Source organism: Sinocyclocheilus anshuiensis, unplaced genomic scaffold (genome assembly GCF_001515605.1).
Source record: "Sinocyclocheilus anshuiensis isolate Anshui unplaced genomic scaffold, SAMN03320099.WGS_v1.1 scaffold1063, whole genome shotgun sequence".
Classification (NCBI taxonomy): Eukaryota; Metazoa; Chordata; class Actinopteri; order Cypriniformes; family Cyprinidae; genus Sinocyclocheilus; species Sinocyclocheilus anshuiensis.
In genome coordinates, this window is record NW_015547679.1 from 21,166 (window position 1) to 40,356 (window position 19,191).

A 19,191-nucleotide genomic window follows, 5' to 3' on the forward strand; every position below is an offset into this window, starting at 1 on the left:
TTTTTTCTTTTTACAATTAAGTTCCACTAATAAAACATTATCTACAATAACAGTGATCTATAATCCCTACATTTGCCCAGTGAAAGTGATGGGAAATGGCGAGCAGAGGAGAAGGCATGGTGCCGGTGAAGGTAAGGTAGTCCCATGTGTTCTCTAGCTCATGGTTTGTGCAAGCCCAGCAGAACAGAGCCTTATTCCAGTTCTTGCTAAGCAAGGACACAGCGTCACAGTATTTGGGGTTCAACGGACCCAAAAACGCTGAAGCTTGGGTGTAGTAACCCATAATGCCCTTCAAGGCCACGGAGGTTTGGCAGTCTTCATCCACAATGACATAGTTGAAAGTGGTACCCAGCGACAGTGAGGGGTCTCGGTTGACCCTCTCCACTGCTAACTGAGCTGCAAGTCTGGGCATGGCCTTTGCAAAAGCGGGGTTGTAAGACCAAGGACCTACCACCCTGACCCTGAAGACAGAGGCCCTAGACATGCATGGCAGACTGAGGGTGAGCAGAAGAAACCAGAGGAGCCAGGATCCATGTGGCAAACTAGGTGTTTTAGGCTCCTTAGCACAAGGTTGTCATCATGCCATTGGCCAATTGCACACACGGTGGATGAAAGTGGCATTTGCTGTTCCACCATTTGAAGAATCGAAGTGACGTTACCCTTGTTCAGTTGTCCTGTGGAATAGAGCCAAGTGCGCGCTCACTGGATTTATTCTAAAGATCACATTATTTCTAGTCCCATTAGAGAATATTGGACAAAATCTTCAGTTCAGCTTCATTTCAGCTTAAACCTCAAAATCACCTGTGATACAAGATGATGGTTTAACAAGTAACACTTTCCCAACTTAAAAAAAAAAAGAAACTGTTTGCATTAGGAGTTGGAAAGGTGCTTGAATGAAAGTGCATTCAAAAGCTATATGGTATGTTTCTGAGGGGACAACAAAGGCCAATGAATGAAAAGACATGGCAACACTTTACAGTAAGGTCCCATTAGTTAATGCATTAACTAACATTAAATAATACATTTGTTACAGTATTTTGCAATCTTTGTTTATGTTATTTTGTTCATGTTAGTTAATCAAAATGCAACTGTTCATTGTTAGCTGATTTTAGCTAAGGTCCATTTAATACTTTAAACGTTTGATTTTAATAATGCAATAGTAAATGTTGAAATCAACATTAAGATTAAGAAATGCATTAGAAGTATTTTACATCTTTAGTTTATGTTAACTAATGTAGTTAACTAATGTTAACAAATGGAACCTTATTGTAAAGTGTTATCAAATATACCACTTCATATAATTTGCAGTGCTTCTCTATGAGTGTATATGTGTATGGTCTCATATAGTACATTCAACTGTATGTGTCTATTGTTATTAATACATTCAGCTGTATGTCTGTCTATATACTGAGGTTAAGAGCACAGCATTTTGTGACATCGTTATGCAAGCAGCATCTTTTGTTCAGCATGGGTTGCCTAACAGAAGTACCAAGTTACAATATCAACTAGTGCTGGCAAATCAATTAATCGCGATTAATCGCATCGGTCACACTTTATTTTAAGGTCCAATTCTCCCTGTTAACAAACCATTAACTGTGACTTTCGCCTCAATAAAGTCCTAATTTGCTGCTTATTAATAGTTGTTAAGTTTAGGTATTGGGTAGATGTAGAATATTAATAAACAGCCAATATGTTATAGGCATGCTAATAAGCAACTAGTTAATAGTGAGAATTGGTCCCTAAACTAAAATGTTACAATCGCATCCAAAATAAAAGTTTGTCTTGTGATATGTGTGTGTGTACTGTGTATATTTATATGTATATATAAATACACACACATACTGTACATGTATATATTTAAGACATATTTACATGTATTTATATATTCATTTTTATATATGATTTATGTTATATATAAATATAAATATATATTGCATATATTTCTTAAATATATACATGTATGTGTGTGTATTTATAAATACATATAAATATACACAGTGCACACACATATATTATGGAAAGACAAACTTTTATTTTGGATGCGATTAATCGCGATTCACTAATATCAACATAACATCATTATGAATTAAAACGTAATTGATTGCTTGAGCAGAACTTCATAATGCAATATCAAATGCTTGCATGCTATATACGGTATTATTACTAGTTTAGTAAACTTACCATATATCAAATGCGAACGTTGTAATAGGAGAAATGTTTAAACTGCATTGCTTCCCCATAATGCAGCAAAAGTCCAATTTTCAAGCAGTAATCTATTTATGATAATAATAATAAAGCTACAAGAGAAAGTTCATGTTTTTTCTCACAAATAAGGAAAAAGAACCAAGTGCTGATACAAGTCTTTGTTTCTCACAGGTTGACGCATAAATAATCCCTTCAAAGTCAAGCTGCAGCAGGTGTGTGGTGGCATTGCAGATTTACGTATATGCAACCTGAAGATTATATTAATTCATATGGAATTATTCGTTGCCAGCTCTTCCTCACACATCCCACATATCTAATGGTACTTTGATATATAGAGATACATGATAAACTATATGCATAAATAATAAAAATGCCTTTCTGTGAACATAAAACAAATGAAATGCATGCAAAGGGTGAATATACTGTAGAATGTTCTGAGAAACTCAAAAATAATCAAGAGTCACTTCTGAAAAGTAATTTAATATACTGAACATGTGCAAATCTACAGCAGAACATCTTTAAAACAGTCATTGATATACAATAGTCTGCTATTTTTATGGAAGGCAGGAAGTCCAAACACAACAAATTATTTATGTTTTAATATTCAGTAACAATGTGACTACAACTGTAATATTTTCTCAGGATAGCATCTCAACTCTTAAAACATTTACATTTACATTAACACATAAAGCTGTATTTGAATTTACAAATGAGAATCATTCTGTTATCATTCACAACAACATCCGTGTTTCAGGAAGATATACGTTTTAACTTCTTAAAGCTCTACTTTAGATCTTATTCAAAACAAAAAAGCGAATATTTACAAGCCAATTTCTTGATACTTCGATATTATTTCAGAAATTTTAACAAGGCATTTGTCACAAAGTAGTTTAGATATAAAACATGACTGCGAACAAAGAGATGCTTTATGGACCATGTGACTGTTCATAGCTATTTTTGCAGTGGGTCATGTTTGCTGCAATGGTAGCTGTGGGCTTGGAGCTTCTGAGGAGCTCTGTGGCTGAGATTCGTTCACTGCAACTACCCTTGGCACTTCTTGTCCTTCTCAGAAAAGCCATGAAGTTGTCATTTTGAGAACTGATTTTGGAAGCTCCACTGCCAAGTGTCTGAGTGCCAGGGTCACCCTGCTTATTTTCGAAGGAGTCTTTACGACCCAGGAGCTTTCTTTTAGACCTGCAAAATGGGAAAACAATATGAAGAAGAACAGAAGACTGGAGTTGTACTGGAAACTACAGTATTTACCTGTGAATTATGGTGAATAGGTCCTCTGTTGTTTGAGATTGGGACTTGTAAAGAAACACATCGTCTTCCTCTCCTACCAGTTGTAGAGGTCCAAGGTCAGGCGTTCGGTCCCTCTTCTCTACATCATAAGTTGGATGATCTGTTGACATTAAGAATCGGATATTATGAGCCTTGGAGACAGTAATTATTGATTATGGTATATAGCAGTTTCACAAACCAAAAGATAAAATTCTTGCCTATTACAGTTCTCTTACCTGGTGCATTTGAGTGCTGTTGCTCAATGACCATAGGGTAAGATGGAATGACACCATATAGGGTCACATGATATTGACTTGCAGAGATTGGAGACTTCGGAGACTTGCAGAGTTTATTTGGAGACTGGGCATCGTCTGAGCTTTTCTGAGCAGCTGAGTTATAATAAAGTGAATTGTCCACAGCTGGTGTCTTTGTCAGAGGCAGTGGTGGGGCTCTTCTCTTCTTATGAAGTTCATATTGGTTAGAACAGGTGGTTGTGTTGAAGGGGAGCACATTTGGATTCTGTGGTTCAAAAGTGCATGGGGGTTGTGGCAGATGGGACTCTCTCATCGGCTGTGGAGAATGTCCTTCCAAAAAGTAGCAGTCCTTCCGCTGCCTCTGATGATGTGCTCGTTCAGTACTTTGTGATGGTACAGTCACTGTGGGTTTTGCTTTGCTAATCATTGCGTAAATGTCTTCTGGTCTCTCACTGGCTGTGACCGTTGGCGGTTCTGGATCAGAAGCCGTTCCAAAACGTGGCTGTACCATGGCATTGGGTGGCCATTTACTTCTCTGGGGCTTGGGAGCCACTGGAGGTTTGGCTTTTTGGTTGTTTGTGGGGCTTAAAGAGCTTCCACCCCTTTCAGTCTCCTCCTCGATAACGTCCGTTGTAGTTTCCTGTGCATTCTCAAGATCGGAGCTGCTGACCGAGCGCAAATGCACGTTGTTCAGGTCCTCCTGAGTAATCACGGGCATGATCAACAAACTGTTACTCATCCTTTGCTTGGGTCTGGTGGCTTCGGTGCTGTCCGAGTAGCGGCGGTTTGCTGTTGGCTGAACCGGTTCTGGATCAGGAGTGTGCTGCTGAAGTTCAGGAAGCTGAAGAGATAGCCTTGCATTGCAGTTTCTTGCCCTTTGGCCAGGAATAACACTGGAAGGCTTATGGCGCATTCTGCAGCCCAGTTGAGAAGGTCCCGCGGTAACTGAGGACAGGACTGATTGAGTGGGTGTTTCGCATTGGCTTGCATAGCCACTCGATGGAGAGTTCGACCCGAAGCATTTGGAAGGAGAAGAGATGGAAGGCTGGGAGGGCGAGGAGTGGGAAGAAGATGGGGATGTGTTTATTTCAGAATTACCTTCGTTTATCGGAGTTTCTCCAGAGGGGCCCAAGCCCGACTTGCATGGTTCACTGGATCGAAGCTCATTTAGTGCTCGGTGAGAAGAGACAGATGTCTTCAGTGCCACTAAGCCAGGTGCTTCAGCTGTGGGAGTTGGTTTCTTGCACTTAGCAACTTCTTGCTTTGAGGTTGGAATGAGATCTGGCAGTATCATTATGCTTTGGGCGTCTTTTTTCAGATGAAGCCCCTGTAATTTGTGTTCTGAATTCTTCTCCGCCGCGAGCCTTTGCAATGATACTGTTCGCACAGGTGGAGCCGGTTTCCTTTTGGCCTTCTTGAGGACAATGCTTCGGGACCTAGATCGCGGCACTGCATCCGGGAGTCGATCTCCCCTCCTGACAGAGGTGCTGTCGCTGCCGCTGTCCTCTGAGCTGCTGCTGGGATATGAAAGTGCATAGCTTTCGCACCGGCGCCGGGCCACACCTGGGTTGGTATTGACAGTGGTGGAAAGTGACAAGGAGCGTCTGTGGAGCTCTATGTTACTGGTTGGTCTACTCCTACGCTCATTCCTCATGGAACTCACGCAATCTTTATCTCGTCTTATCACGGCAGCGGAGTTAGTGGGTGATGCCTGGCTTGGCTCCTCTGGATCCTGGAACTGTGGAGGGGGTTTGATCACATCAGGTGCCATCAGAAAGGAGTTCACGTTATCATCCCACTTGGATGAAAAGGTGGAAACGTTCGGGCCGCACCAGCCGCCTTGGGCAGAACAAACCAAGGTTGTGTTTTCCATCTTTGATTTTAGTTCAGCACTTTCCCATGAATCTGTTGCAGAGATATTCCATTAGCTCCTTCAAGCTGTTCCTGTGGCAACAGAAAGAATAATTCATTGCAGGGCTGTGATGTTACAACATAAAGGCAAATACTCAATTTGCCTTTTCCACTCATGGGTGACATCACTGTCCAAATGCTTTAAACAGAGTGGACTAAAAAGTGTGGAAGAGAAAATCTGCCCATCTTGGTCTTTGTTTGGCACATGAGTGGGTGTTTGCCATGGCAACAGTTACCTGTTAATCCATATAGAGACAGAAAGCAGACTCAAGAGGAATCTCAACTGTATTTCCACATGCATTTATCACGAGTGACAATGGACAACAGAATGCTATTCAAAATGAGAAGCATGATTGCTTTGATGAAGTTACTATATACCAAAGCTAACTTTTTTGTATAATACATACTGTAGGGATACACCATGTTATTTTATTGAACAGCAGGGGCCATTAATGCTCAGATGAGGGTTAAAAGGCCAAAACTTCTTTAGAGTGATAAGAAACAGGCTGGCCTTTACAATTTCTGTTGTAAGTAAAAGAAAATAAAATCTGTGCTTTACCAGTCTTGGAAATAAAACTGGGCATTTAAAGTTAAGTGATTTTGTGAATTCCATTTGTTTTATATCTTCCCCTCAATCTTGTGCAGCCCAAGGGCCTTGGACAAAAAGAACATACTCATTATTAATATAATATTAATTAAGTGATGATGTCACACTACACCACACCTAACAAAAACAGAATGATCGCTCAGAATATCTGCACTCTGCTCATACCTTTCAAAATAAGCTGACATGATTATTCAAAACTGAAGCCCATTTATCCATCTAAAAAATGTTCAAATTGTGTCACAGACAGCCGAACGCAGCATACGCATCATGCAAGTACTATGTGAATGCATTCGTTATATTCACTTAAAACAGAGTCAGGACAATACTAACTATATTTAAAAATGCAAAGACATCTTTAAAATGTCTCAGATACAGTATATCTAAGAGAAGTATCTGTAAGAAATAGGAATAGAAAATACAAAGAATGAATCTAAAATCGAAGCATATTGCTATTCCAACCTATATTTATGATGGTTTTGCAATTAAATGAGACATGTAGAGTGTCCCAAGCTTCTTGCTGAGAAGGACGCCATCAACCTGATGCTCGCTCTGAAAATGATACCAAATGTTTACACCTGCTTTTCTATTACTCAGACCTCAACAACCTGTCGCTCTGCGTTTATAATAAATGACCAGTGGTTGACATGAAAGTTGTCATGAGTGCTATTACCAAAGGAATCTTTCAGATCAACAAAACACTGAAGAAGCACACATCTTGCTACTCACATGCTCTTGCGTGTGCATTGTGACATTGCTGCTTACGGCCAGAAATATGTATGTTTTGTAACCATATTGACGTGCATGACACCCATGACAGGTTGGAAAAAATATGAGGCCAAATGAACCCGTTTTAGAAACTGCAAAGTTGCACGGCCAAAGTCAGAGGTCACTTTGCCAAAATACACAATATTGCTGCAGAGGACAAACGTCACAGACAAAGGCATGAAATCAACAAACCTTTAAATGCAGTAAAGGACATTTCCCAGTGATCTGAGGATGTCAAACCCAATCGTCCTCAAAATATCAAATTTTTTCCCCTTCGTCTTACCTTTCATTTGCTCTGGAGACCGAGCCGTGCCATGTGATGCTGTTCCCACTCTATCGCTGTGTCTCTCTAGCTCACTGCTCTGGCTCAACACATTCACATGCTGTTACCATGACGATAGGAAGTGGGCTGCTTGCTTCCTTTCCGAGTTCAAGTTCGTTGAATGCTGAGTGAGGAGAGAGAGAAAGAGAGAGAGAGAGAGAGAGAGAGAGAGAGAGAGAGAGAGAGACATATTATATAAACACCAAATCCTCAGAGACACTGGAAAATTCACTGTGCTGCTTGTCAAAAAACAGCTACATACCCAGCCATAAGTCAGAATCCACAATGCAAGCAGATTCTCATCCAAAATGGAATTTCAATAAAATCCACTGTAACCTATATTAGATCATTGATCATACTGTATGTTAGCTATGCCTGTATGGATTAGCAATTACTCTGATAATCAGATGGGGTGCATTAACATAGAAACAGTGATCTCATAGTTGATATTAAGAATAATGTTATGTAACATTGAGTCTAAGCAAACGAATAGAATCAATGCACCAACTGTTTCGATAAAACCGATTGTCCTCACTTTGTGCAGCATTGCAGTATGGTATGAAAACAACTAAAAACGATCGCAGTCACAGTGATGCTTCTCATGCATATCACTGCAGGTGTAGTTGTCACAACTGAGCGAGTGAGACTTGAAGTCAGATCCACCCATTTCCAGGAACACTGCGAAACAGGCATTAACCATTGTTCTGCATTTTCCACATTTCAACAACAGAGGTGGTGTGAGTGCATGTTTGAAGAGGTGTGAAATATATAATAATTTCGTATTACACAACTCGGTTGCATAACAAGCCCATTTGATCGTAAAACTTCATGTGGTAATACTCAGTGTAGCCTTGCACTCAACAGCATGAGTGAACTTAGACTAGGAGTGCTTGAGGATGTTTTACTATTAGTACAGAGGGTCAAATGGGGTGATGTATAATCATAGAGGGTAACCGTTGCTGTAATCACAGATGCCTCATCCAGTTAGATTTATAAAATCATGCAAGGAGATCCTAGAAAAGAATTCAGATGCAGCCGATTGAACTGCAAGCTTAGTTCTTAAGTGTTGAGTGATGAGGTGCACGTGTGTCTTTTGTTTCAATTCTTGCAAATGCTGTAGCCAAATACTGTTTATTCTCTGTGCAGTCCATCCTAAGACTGAGATGAAGCCGGCAGTGGTCAGTTTGTGCCTGATGGAGAAGTCCGTCATAAGGCTGAGGTGTAGGCGAGTGAAGTCCATCGTGGAAGGTGCAAACATTGATTGCTTGTGCGGGAAGTAATGCATTACTCCATAAAAAGTAACTAATTGCATTACTTAGTTACTTTTTATGGAAAGTAATGCGCCTACGTATTTTTGCGTTACTTTTTCTCATCTGGGCTGGGCTTGTTTGTTTTTAATATAAAAAAGTTCTATTTGTGGCGTATATGTAAAAGCCCTTTCACACCAAAAGTGAAAGGAAATGTTTTTTTTTCCCTCCAGCAGTTCAGTTTCAGTGCATGTCCTCACTCATGGGTGCTGTCCCATAGTTGACATCATTTTTCTAAAAATTGTCACCAAAGCCACAAACAAAACAAGAGACACTCCCTTCAAATAGAGGAAGCACATTTGCTCAAGCGGACAGTGACAGAAAACTCAAAGCTTGGTTTCTAGATTGCGCAAAGATTAAATTAAACTAATGACCAAAGTCAAGAAGGCACCTGGGGAGGATCCGAAACCACACAATATAAGGACTACACCCAAAAACATGCAGCTCCATTATTCAGAATGAGATTTTTTTAGCTTACACTAAAGGAATACAACCTGAATGATTTTCAGATGATCTGTGCCAATTACAAAATTTCAGTTAGATAAAAAGTTCAAAATGCAACAGACATTTCGAAGAAAGATTGAAACAACCACTTCAAATTACATTCAGAACTAAATTTGGACATTTCCATAGCCATGCAATTTTTAAAAAATGTTTTGTTACGCCACTACAGACTCAACTCAAGTATTTAAACGTTATTTTATCGGTTGTTCCATATTCAGTGATTGTTGTAAAAGAATTTTAAGAATCTTTTTTTTTTTTTTGCAGATATCCATGTAATATTCTCAGCACAGGAAATTGTTTAATCATATAAATATATTTTAAAGATCATTTTAAGAGATGTTATGCTACATTGCTGTATGCAATACTATCTGTATGGATATAAAACAACTACAACTAATACAGCTATTTTATCTCTACACAGTAACTTGTTTGACGGGTAACATAGTTGACAATTTCTTAATTTTGACTTTTGACAATTTCAGTGGAGAGCCTTGGCCAACCACATGTTATTTTCTTGATCAGTTTAAACTCAAATTTCAATACATATTTAAATTAAAATCATAAAAATATTGCAATCCATGAGTATGTAAGATCATGACAATGGGTTATTGTAGATAAAATGGTTGCATGTTGTTGTGAGAAACTATTTTTTATTTGTTTGGTCAGTAACTTAGTTGACAGAACTGTCGTACATGAGCAAAATAAAATATTTTCTTAATTGAAATCTAATCTAATCTAAAAAAAATATATTTTTCTGACACATTTATAATTCAAAAATACATTTAATATAGATAATATGATTATTTTGGTCTCAAGACCAATTCACTTCAAAAAAAGGACACTGCAAAAATAATTTAACTTCAAGCAAACTGAAACATAGCGTGCACAAACAATTTGTGTGAGATTAAAATATGCTGTCCCTTAATGTATAAAATATGATATTTCTGAAGTAGATTGTTAGAAAATATATAATCATCATCAAGGGACGTGACATGTGCCCTAAACTGAATGACTTTTCTACATCTTTACGGCGTTTTTGTTTTTTATTTATTTATTTTTGTTGCCATGACACCAAAGTGTTATTAATGTGGTTGTTAGGGTGTTAGAAGTGTTTTTGATGGTTTGAGTGTTTGCTTACTAGTCAAAGTCAAATGTCAGCCTCCAAGTGTCTATGACATTCTGGGCTAGGAGACTCTTGAAGATGGGTTTGATTGCAAGTTTTTATAGTTATAGTTGTTTGCTTATAAACACTTATTGTTCAGACAAGTGGGCAAAACATGTCTGTTTTAATACAATTTATTTTAATATTCAGTGTACTCACATATGCATTAAAATTCCTGCTGTAGATGTGAATCAGTAACTGGGACACATTTGGTATCTATTTGTTTTGTGATAAATCTGGAACAGATAGCCAGTCACGGATGAGCCATAGAGATGCCTGCTTTCAGACTTTCATTATTTAATGTAACAAACTGAAAGGAATATTTTCACCCAAAAATTAACATTTGCTGAACATTTACTGACCCTTAGGCCATCAAAAATGTAGTTTTGTTTCTTCAAAATGTAGCATTGCATCACTTGCTCACCAGTGGATCCTCTGCAGTGAATGGGTGCCGTCAGAATGAGAGTCCAAACAGCTGATAAAAACATCACAATAATCCACAAGTAATCCACACCACTCCAGTCCATCAGTTAATGTCTTGAGAAGACAAAAGCTGCGTGTTTGTAAGAAATAAATCCACCATTTTAAATTGAAACGGTTGCCCTCTCACATCAAAATCCACCCACATATTTGTTTTTGGACTATTTTCACTTGTAAATGGTGTTTGTTCTATGCATATTTCTCTCCTGATTCAGACAAGATGACTTTTCCAATGGAGAAAGCAATGTTATGGATTATAGATATGTTGGACTGGAAGTAACAGCTTGAAGTTAAAAACATCTTTATGATGGATTTGTTTCTTACAAACACACAGCTTTTGGCTTGGTGTTGTTGATCACTTGTGGATTATTGTGATGTTTTTATCAGCTGTTTGGACTCTCATTCTGACGGCACCCATTCACTGCTACATCTTGGATGTGCATTTTCAGCAAATTTTAATTTTTGAGTGAACTGCTCCTTTAAAAAAATGACTGAAATGGTGAGGATTCAAGCTGAAATATCAAGTTTTTCTTTAAGACGGAGAGAGTGATTCAGCAGCCAGTGGGAAATCTATGACAGACCGAGCTATATCAGATATAAACTCAGTGACTAAAAGACAAACATTATTTTTTACTTGGGTCCGGAGACTGGCGTGTGATCGCCTTGAATTGTAGGATATTCTCAGCTGGATTAATTCTGCTCCCAATTTCCTCTTTGGGAAATGTGAAATCTATTAATATCTATAAAAGGAATACCAAAAATATTCATTTGGTACTCCAAATGAATGCTTGAGATGATATATCATGACAAAACTGACGATGTCGATAAAACGTGAAACGAGGGCAAAATTGCATCAGTGTGCAGTTGATGTTGTTTTTATTTATTTATTTTTTAAATATTTGTAAACAATTTTAATGTCCTTTAATGTGACCAGCCAAAATGATAATAAAGGCTTTTAACCCTTTGTAGAAGAAGAAGTACCTTCTTTCTAATGTTTAAAGTGTGAAGCGACTTTGCCTTGAAGGTGTAGGCTACGTTCATGCCTTCCCTGGAAGTCAAAGTCATATCTTCTTCAAAAAGTCTGTTGATAGTGCCATTATCTACTGTTTGGGCTACAGGAACGCTTTCCTATTGTAATTGATTGATCATGACGATGTATATATAATATACTATAGTAGATGAATTCATTCTAAATGTCGCTGACAAATAAAAAGAAGCCACTAGGATCACATTTGCATCATCAGAGGGCCCTTGTTATTGTTGAATGTGAGTTTGCTGCCATCTGGCGTCAACTCCATCAACTACAATCAGCACCATGGCCAGCACCAGCACATGAAAGCTTTTGAGTAAACATCTATTATTTTAAATATAATTTCAGGATTAATAAATATTACTTATTGGCCTGCCTTACGCGGAGCAGCTTTTAGATTGTTGTCCATTTATTTATAAAAAAAAAAAAATCATTAAATTCTGCTAATGTTCTATGTCTATGGAAATATTCTGTAGTAGCTCCACTATCTAATGTGTTTACAATGGTGTGATCATTCTTTTTTCAATAGTCTATTAATGTTCTCAAAACAAAACAGATGTCCATTGATTTCACCTTTTTCTGGGAAAAAAAATAGATTTTAAATATATGGTAAATATGTGTTCGTAGACAGTGAAGCTCTATGAAATATATTTAAAAAATAGAAAATATTTAGTTTCAACCTTCACATACCAAAATATATTTCAAAATTTATTTCAGGGGCAAGAAAATACATTTCCAATCTTATAGAAACCTACATTTAGGCTGAATGCAGATGTGGATGGAATAGCCAAGAGATCAAATCTAGATTTATAATGATTTAATAATAATAATAATAATAATAATAATAATAATATACACTATATATATTTTTTTACATTGTAAAGTATGTTCCTGGCTGATTTTTTTATTCAAATGTTTTATATGTTCACACATATTACGGATTACAGACAACAACAACAACAGCAACAACAACAACAACAAAAACAACAACAACAACAAACCAAATAAATAAATAAACGAAAAAGGCCAAAAGTTAAATGGGTAGAAAATGTATTCACATACATATATTTTTGGCCATTTATATATATATATATATATATATATATATATATATATATATATATATGACAAAAATGCTAATGTTATTTGAGAAAAAAATCTTCAATGCATGTTTCACTTGGGGACACTTTGTAGTTGCAGTATGGATGTCTGCTGTCTAAAAAGGTTTTTATAAATGTTTGTTTTGTTGAATTTGTGTTAACTGTTCGGAATAAGTTGGGGATTGATTTTACTAATATGACGCAAATGCATGTGTCAAGAGTGACTAGGAAATGTAGTTAGTCCTTTAGACCTTAGTCCACTGAGTTTTGCTTGAGAAAAAAACTTCCTCAGTGTAAAACCAATAGATATAATGACTCTTTATTCCTGTAGCAATTACAGTTAAACCACTGAAATACAGATGCAGATTGATTATTCCTGGTTGATACACTGGTGTGCATGTTTCTGTGTAATTCATACTGAAGAATGAAATGCAGCCTATTTAAAGCAACAGCAGTTCAATTTAATTCCATTTCAATTCTACTTTCTTTCACATTTTAATCATAATTCTCTCCGCGGACAGTAAAAGCGTTCTGGGTTTTGTCGCGTCGCGTCGCGTTCGCGGTGTAGATGGGTGCTGTTGTGGCTGTGAAAGCATGGGCTGTGCTGTTCTTCAGTACCACATGCTCTGAATCAAAGCGCAGACCGGGCTCTTGACGTCAGCTGTGCGAGTCATCTCAGCCACCAATCAGATGCGAACAAGCAGGCGCCGCTGTCTCAAAAGGGTCTGGCTGCAGCTGGCGCTTGCACTCTCAGACTTGCACTCTCAGACACTTGCAGCTGTCTGTGAACTGCCAACGCGTTATGAGCGGAATGACAAGCCAAGGCTGAACGCTGCCCAGGTAGGAAACCTTGATGCCAATAAACGGAGAAAAAAGGGCTCAAATAAATAAAAACAACAACAACAGACGCAAGCCGATATATTCTTTTTCACCCACGTCTTCATTTTCATCTTAAAAAGATGCGCTTGTCATGGGATGCTTTCCTGAGCCTCATCTATTCTTCATCTTCACTTGATGGAAGAGGGATGGAGAAACGAGCTCGTTCTGTGGTTGGTACCGGTCTTTGTTTCACAATGATTTACAACAATGAGATTTAAAAAAAATTTTTTTTAACTTTAGTTAAGAGGCTTGATTATCACCTCAGAATGTCTGAATGAAGTATAGCCCCTCATTTTTTCCATGCAGCAGAGGGCTAAAAATGGAATCTGTCTAAAAATAGGTCACTCCTCTTTTGAATATACTTTGAAATATGTTAACAGATCTGTGACGGATGTTCAAATCCGGTTTGCTTTTGTTGCGTAGTATATTTTTGGTAAATTTTAAGTCACATGTATAGCACTTTATACAATATAAATTGTTTCACATTAGTAAACAGATAAATAACTGTTAATGTTGTAAAATTAATCGATTATGAAACTAATTTGATTTCAGCTATAAAACAGCTTTACAGCGAACAATAGTGTTAACATTCAGCTTTAGTCTCATTAGTCAACAAACTGTTGATTTGACTCAGTTCAATAACAGTTGCAAAGTTAGTGTTATTAATCTAAATTCAGATAAATTTTTGTTCACATCTGATATGAAAGTGCAGTTAAATTGATAAAATGACTGAATATTAAGTGTCTTTTAAACCCCACCTGATGGAATCAAATGTGACAGCAGTGGTAAGAAACCAAAACTCCACTGAATGATTCAATTGACAATGAATCGATCAATCGTTCTAGTCTATCTATTTATCTATTGCATGCACTCTAGTCTGACTCTCCTGTTTGACTCATTTCCAGTGATTCACCCTCCTGCTGTAGCGATGAGTAACCTGCTCCAAAACACTTCTCTTTTGAATTGGGATGTATTAGAGGGAAGAAACACGTCGTCTGCCCCGTCCTGGGAGCTGGAGCCGGTGCCCATAATCGTCAACCCGTGGGACGTGCTGCTGTGTGTGACGGGCACGCTCATGTCCTGCGAGAACGCAGTGGTGATCGCTCTGATCGCCTACACGCCCTCCTTGAGAGCGCCTATGTTCGTCCTCATCGGGAGTCTAGCGTTTGCTGACGTCCTGGCCGGCCTGGGCCTGATCCTCAATTTCATCGTAACTTACATAATCGATTCAGGATTTGTCACGCTACTGTCGGCGGGGCTCCTCATTACAGCCTTCTCGGCCTCTGTGCTCAACATCCTGGCAATCACCGTGGACCGTTACCTGTCGCTGTACACCGCGTTGACGTACCACACCGAGCGCACGGTGACGTTCACCTACATCACACTCATCCTGATGTGGGTCATCAGCACCGCGCTCGGCTCGCTCCCCGTCCTGGGCTGGAACTGCTTGGAGGACGAGAGCACCTGTAGCATCTGTCGACCGGTGAACAAAAACAACGCCGCGGCGCTCGCCGTGTCCTTCCTACTGATCTTCGCTCTCATTCTTCAGCTGTACCTTCAGATCTGCAAGATCGCTTTCCGGCACGCTCAGCAAATCGCCGTTCAGCGTCAGTTTATGACTACCTCGCATTCGTCTTCCACCACGAAAGGGGTCTCCACCCTCACCACCATCCTGGGCACTTTCGCGTTCTGTTGGATCCCCCTCGCCATGTACTCGCTGGTGGCGGACACCCGAACCCCTGTGATCTACACCTATGCTACAGCTCTTCCGGCCATCTGCCACTCCATCATAAACCCCATGATATATGCGTTCAGGAACCCTGAAATTCTCCGATCTTTGAGGATAGCTTGTTGCTGGTGCATGCCTTACAGATTCACCATGCGACCCAGGACACCGAGCGATGTGTAGCATCTTCAGTTTAAAGCACAATGTTGGCAGTGGCCTCACATGGCGCATTTTAATCCACATATTGTAATCCAGTGGAGTGAGGAATTTTTTTATTTTATTTGGCTGATTTGGTAGCACTTCATATCATTGTGTCCATGTTACACAGACAGTATGACATGTTACTATAATTAACTGGTAATCAGAAATTTTGGTGCTTTTTGAATGTTTTTGCATTCTCTCGCAAGATTTTCACAAGAAATTTTGCATTCACTCACCAAACTTTTGTGTTGCCCCAAGAAACGTTACATTCGCTCGTGAAACGTTTGTGATAGAAATAATATGATTTGGGAGGAATAATAGAAATAATATGAGGTGGGAAGAAAGATTATATTTCAATGTTTTTGCATTCTCTTGCAAGACTTTCACATTCTCTGCTGAGCATGCTGGAAACTTTGCATTCACTTGCAAAACTTTTGTATTCCCTCAAGAAACTTTGCGCTATATGAGGTGGGAGGAAAAACTGTATTTCAATGTTTTTGCATTCTCTCGCAAAGCTGTTGTGTTCCCCCAATAAATTTTGCATGTGCACTCAAAAGTTTTGCATATCCCCGAGAAATTTTGCATTCACTCGCAAAAATTTTGTGTTGCCCCAAGAAACTTTGCTTTCGCTCGTGAAATGATTATGATAGAAATAATATGATTTGGGAGGAAAAATTACATTTCAGTGCTCTTGTGAGTGAATGGAAAGTTTCTCATGGAAATGCAATAGTTTTGCGAGAGAATGCAAATGTTTTGCAAGAAAACTGCAAATTTCTCGGGGGAACGCGATGGTTTTGTCAGTGTACACAAAATCATCAAAATATAATTTTTCCTCCCATCACATATTTTTTTCCATCACCGTGTCCCCTTAGGGGCTCCGTACTGACTGGCAACAAATAACCTGCAAGCTGCTTCAAACCACTGTACAATTGTACTGTTAAAAAACTATCTATAATGTTTAAGACATACTGTACAATGACTTACTGTACTGGGCAAATAATTCGTAGTTGTCCAGGGTGTTTCCTAGCCACTGAGTCGAGATATGGCATATGTTCTTCCTTGTGACAAAAGCAAACACAGAAAATGGAAGGATGAATGTACAATTAATTGATTGTTGTTTGTATGGCAGATATGCAGGATGCCTACAGTATTGTAAAATGAACCACAGTAAGCATAGCCACAGCATAACTACAATCTGCTGCTGGTTAATAATAATAATTATGAAATATTGTGGCTAAATAATACAATATTTTTAGCTAAACATTATAATAACATCCAGGACACGAAGTGATTTCCAAAACAACGGTATCCAGTCAAACTACTGAAATACCTCATTAATTCACAGAAAAGCCACACAAATTGACAACAAAACACTAGAAACCACAGAAAAACACCATTGCACTTCAGTTCAGTGCTGTCAAAATACAGCATACAAGCTGCTCCGCTAAACAATTACACATTAAGTACATGTTGTACATTATACTCAGAATGTGAGCACAGAGTTAACACGAAGCCTGTAATGTAAAGATTGATCTGCAATTTCTGTAGTGAAGTTTTGTTGGCATTGATATAAATGGATGTTTCTGTATGCATTTAGACAGGATTTCAATATTGCATTTCAACACAGATAATCAAATAGTAATGTGGTGTCCAAATACAAATAACATCATCATCATCATCATCAAAAGGGTATATATAGACCTATAATTATTCAAATATAGCATACACACTGAGTTGTTGTCTGTAAGCACTGTGGTATGCTTGCATTCTTTAAAATGTTCCCTTAAGATGTTGACAGGTTTCTCAATTATTCCAAAAAAACGTATTTCCACAGCTTATGTCAATACTAATTTTTGCAATCAAACTAACCACTGTACAAATATTCCATTGGCGTTCCATTCCGTTGCTGGTTGTTCATGTTCAGGAACCTGAACAGTGATTCGTTTAGGATAGCAGAACATGTGTTAAACTAGACAAATATTAAATTATTAATGCATGTTTCGGTTTTAAATTCTCTACATTATTTCTAATATGCTGATATATGTTGATGTGAACTTCCAGGTGTATTGTCACAACACTACTCACTTACTGGACGAACAGACTAATCCTTCAACTATTGATTGCTTTCGCATTTCATTGATGCTGACATCAGTCGAATGACCTAAACGGTGTTGTGTGAATGTCTGGTTCAGTATGCCTTATCTGCACTTGCTTTAATGTGTTGCAAACTGTTTCGCAATCATTTTATATTTGTAAATTTAACAGAAAATAGAGAAGAGTTGTGTTTGTCTTCACAATCGTCTTCTTAGGATGTGGGGCCCGCTATGAAAACACCAGCATCATCTACTAAAAGGGCGTCATACCATGTAGTTCTGGGTTTGATGGGATGTCTGTTCAATGTCATCAGGTCACCTGAGACAAAATCTGCTAGTAGAGGCAGCCAAAGAACCAAATTTGACACGTTCGATTTACTGAACTTGAATTAAACTACTGTGTTATTTTAAATATTATAGCCAGTATAAAATATCTACATGTCTGAATGTACTGTGCGTTGACAAAATTTTATTTGAGCAGCTTTGATTATGTCAGACTTTAATTTTGTAAGACAGTTTAACATAAAATGTTGGTCTTTATACATGACAATGTCACATTACAATTATTTTCTGTATAGCGTTTATATAGAAGTATATTTTTGTACTTGCTTAGAAAGTTGCACTCCTCATGTGTTGAGCAATGTATTGAGACGGGTCCCATAAATAACATGTCACAGTGTCACTGATCTCTGTCAGCATTCACTCCAGAAACATGGCTGTTTTTTTTCATGTTTGGAATTTAATACTAGCCTACTGCACAATGTTCTAGTGGTTCTCAACCTTTTGACTTGAAGGCCCCCCTTTGTCCAAGACATTATTCAAAGGCCCTTCTAACTAAGCTGATGTGTATCTCTAATACTTCAGTTGTAATGATAATAAATGCATTTAAAAATGATGTCAGTGTGGCTTGCAGACCTTTGCCGATCCCGCCCCCCTCTCTCCCACTTTGCTTCCTGTCCACTTACTGTCCTATCTAAATAAAGGCATAAAATGCCAAAAATAAATCTTTATTAAAAAAATGTCAGTGTAATGTTGTACGTGTTTTAGAATTTTAATTAAAGCAACTTTTTTCACCTTGAAATATCAGTTTCAAAACCATTCTGATGGTACACTGACTTCTAATAAGGCGAATGTTTCTTTCCCACGCATCGATACTCACTATGCTCCCTTACCGGAAATTACGACACATTTCTTCTTTATTCGATAAACTCGATAAATATAATGACACGCGATAGAAGATTTGAAAAGACAAACTGAGTTTTCTTTTAAGTGTATTTCAGCATCAACACATTGCCAGACAGGTAGTGAACACATCTAGATAACATTTATAATTAATATTCAGCTGAAATGTTGTAAGGACATGT

General features: G+C 38.1%; 2 protein-coding genes across 2 annotated transcripts; one reads left to right on the forward strand and one right to left on the reverse strand.

The window, feature by feature from the left end:
• Positions 1-2,694: 2,694 nt before the first annotated feature.
• Positions 2,695-7,374, reverse strand: LOC107703085 (NHS-like protein 2). The gene is made up of 4 exons (XM_016505604.1): positions 7,307-7,374; positions 3,723-5,684; positions 3,469-3,607; positions 2,695-3,399 (listed from the first exon to the last, which is right to left on the reverse strand). Exons 2-4 carry the CDS (start codon positions 5,611-5,613, stop codon positions 3,132-3,134), a joined length of 2,298 nt encoding a protein of 765 aa, XP_016361090.1. The 5' UTR covers positions 5,614-5,684; positions 7,307-7,374; the 3' UTR covers positions 2,695-3,131.
• A 6,398-nt stretch (positions 7,375-13,772) lies between these two features.
• LOC107703086 (G-protein coupled receptor 12-like) lies at positions 13,773-15,726 on the forward strand. The gene is made up of 2 exons (XM_016505605.1): positions 13,773-13,977; positions 14,713-15,726. Exon 2 carries the CDS (start codon positions 14,736-14,738, stop codon positions 15,714-15,716), a length of 981 nt encoding a protein of 326 aa, XP_016361091.1. The 5' UTR covers positions 13,773-13,977; positions 14,713-14,735; the 3' UTR covers positions 15,717-15,726.
• Positions 15,727-19,191: the final 3,465 nt, after the last annotated feature.

Coding starts and splice junctions, on each gene's coding strand:
- LOC107703085 (XM_016505604.1), bottom strand. CDS start 5,613: ATGGAAAACACAACCTTGGTTTGTTCTGCCCAAGGCGGCTGGTGCGGC. Junction 3,608..3,722: donor ACAGCACTCAAATGCACCAG/GTAAGAGAACTG, acceptor TAATGTCAACAG/ATCATCCAACTTATGATGTA. Junction 3,400..3,468: donor CTATTCACCATAATTCACAG/GTAAATACTGTA, acceptor CCCATTTTGCAG/GTCTAAAAGAAAGCTCCTGG.
- LOC107703086 (XM_016505605.1), top strand. CDS start 14,736: ATGAGTAACCTGCTCCAAAACACTTCTCTTTTGAATTGGGATGTATTA.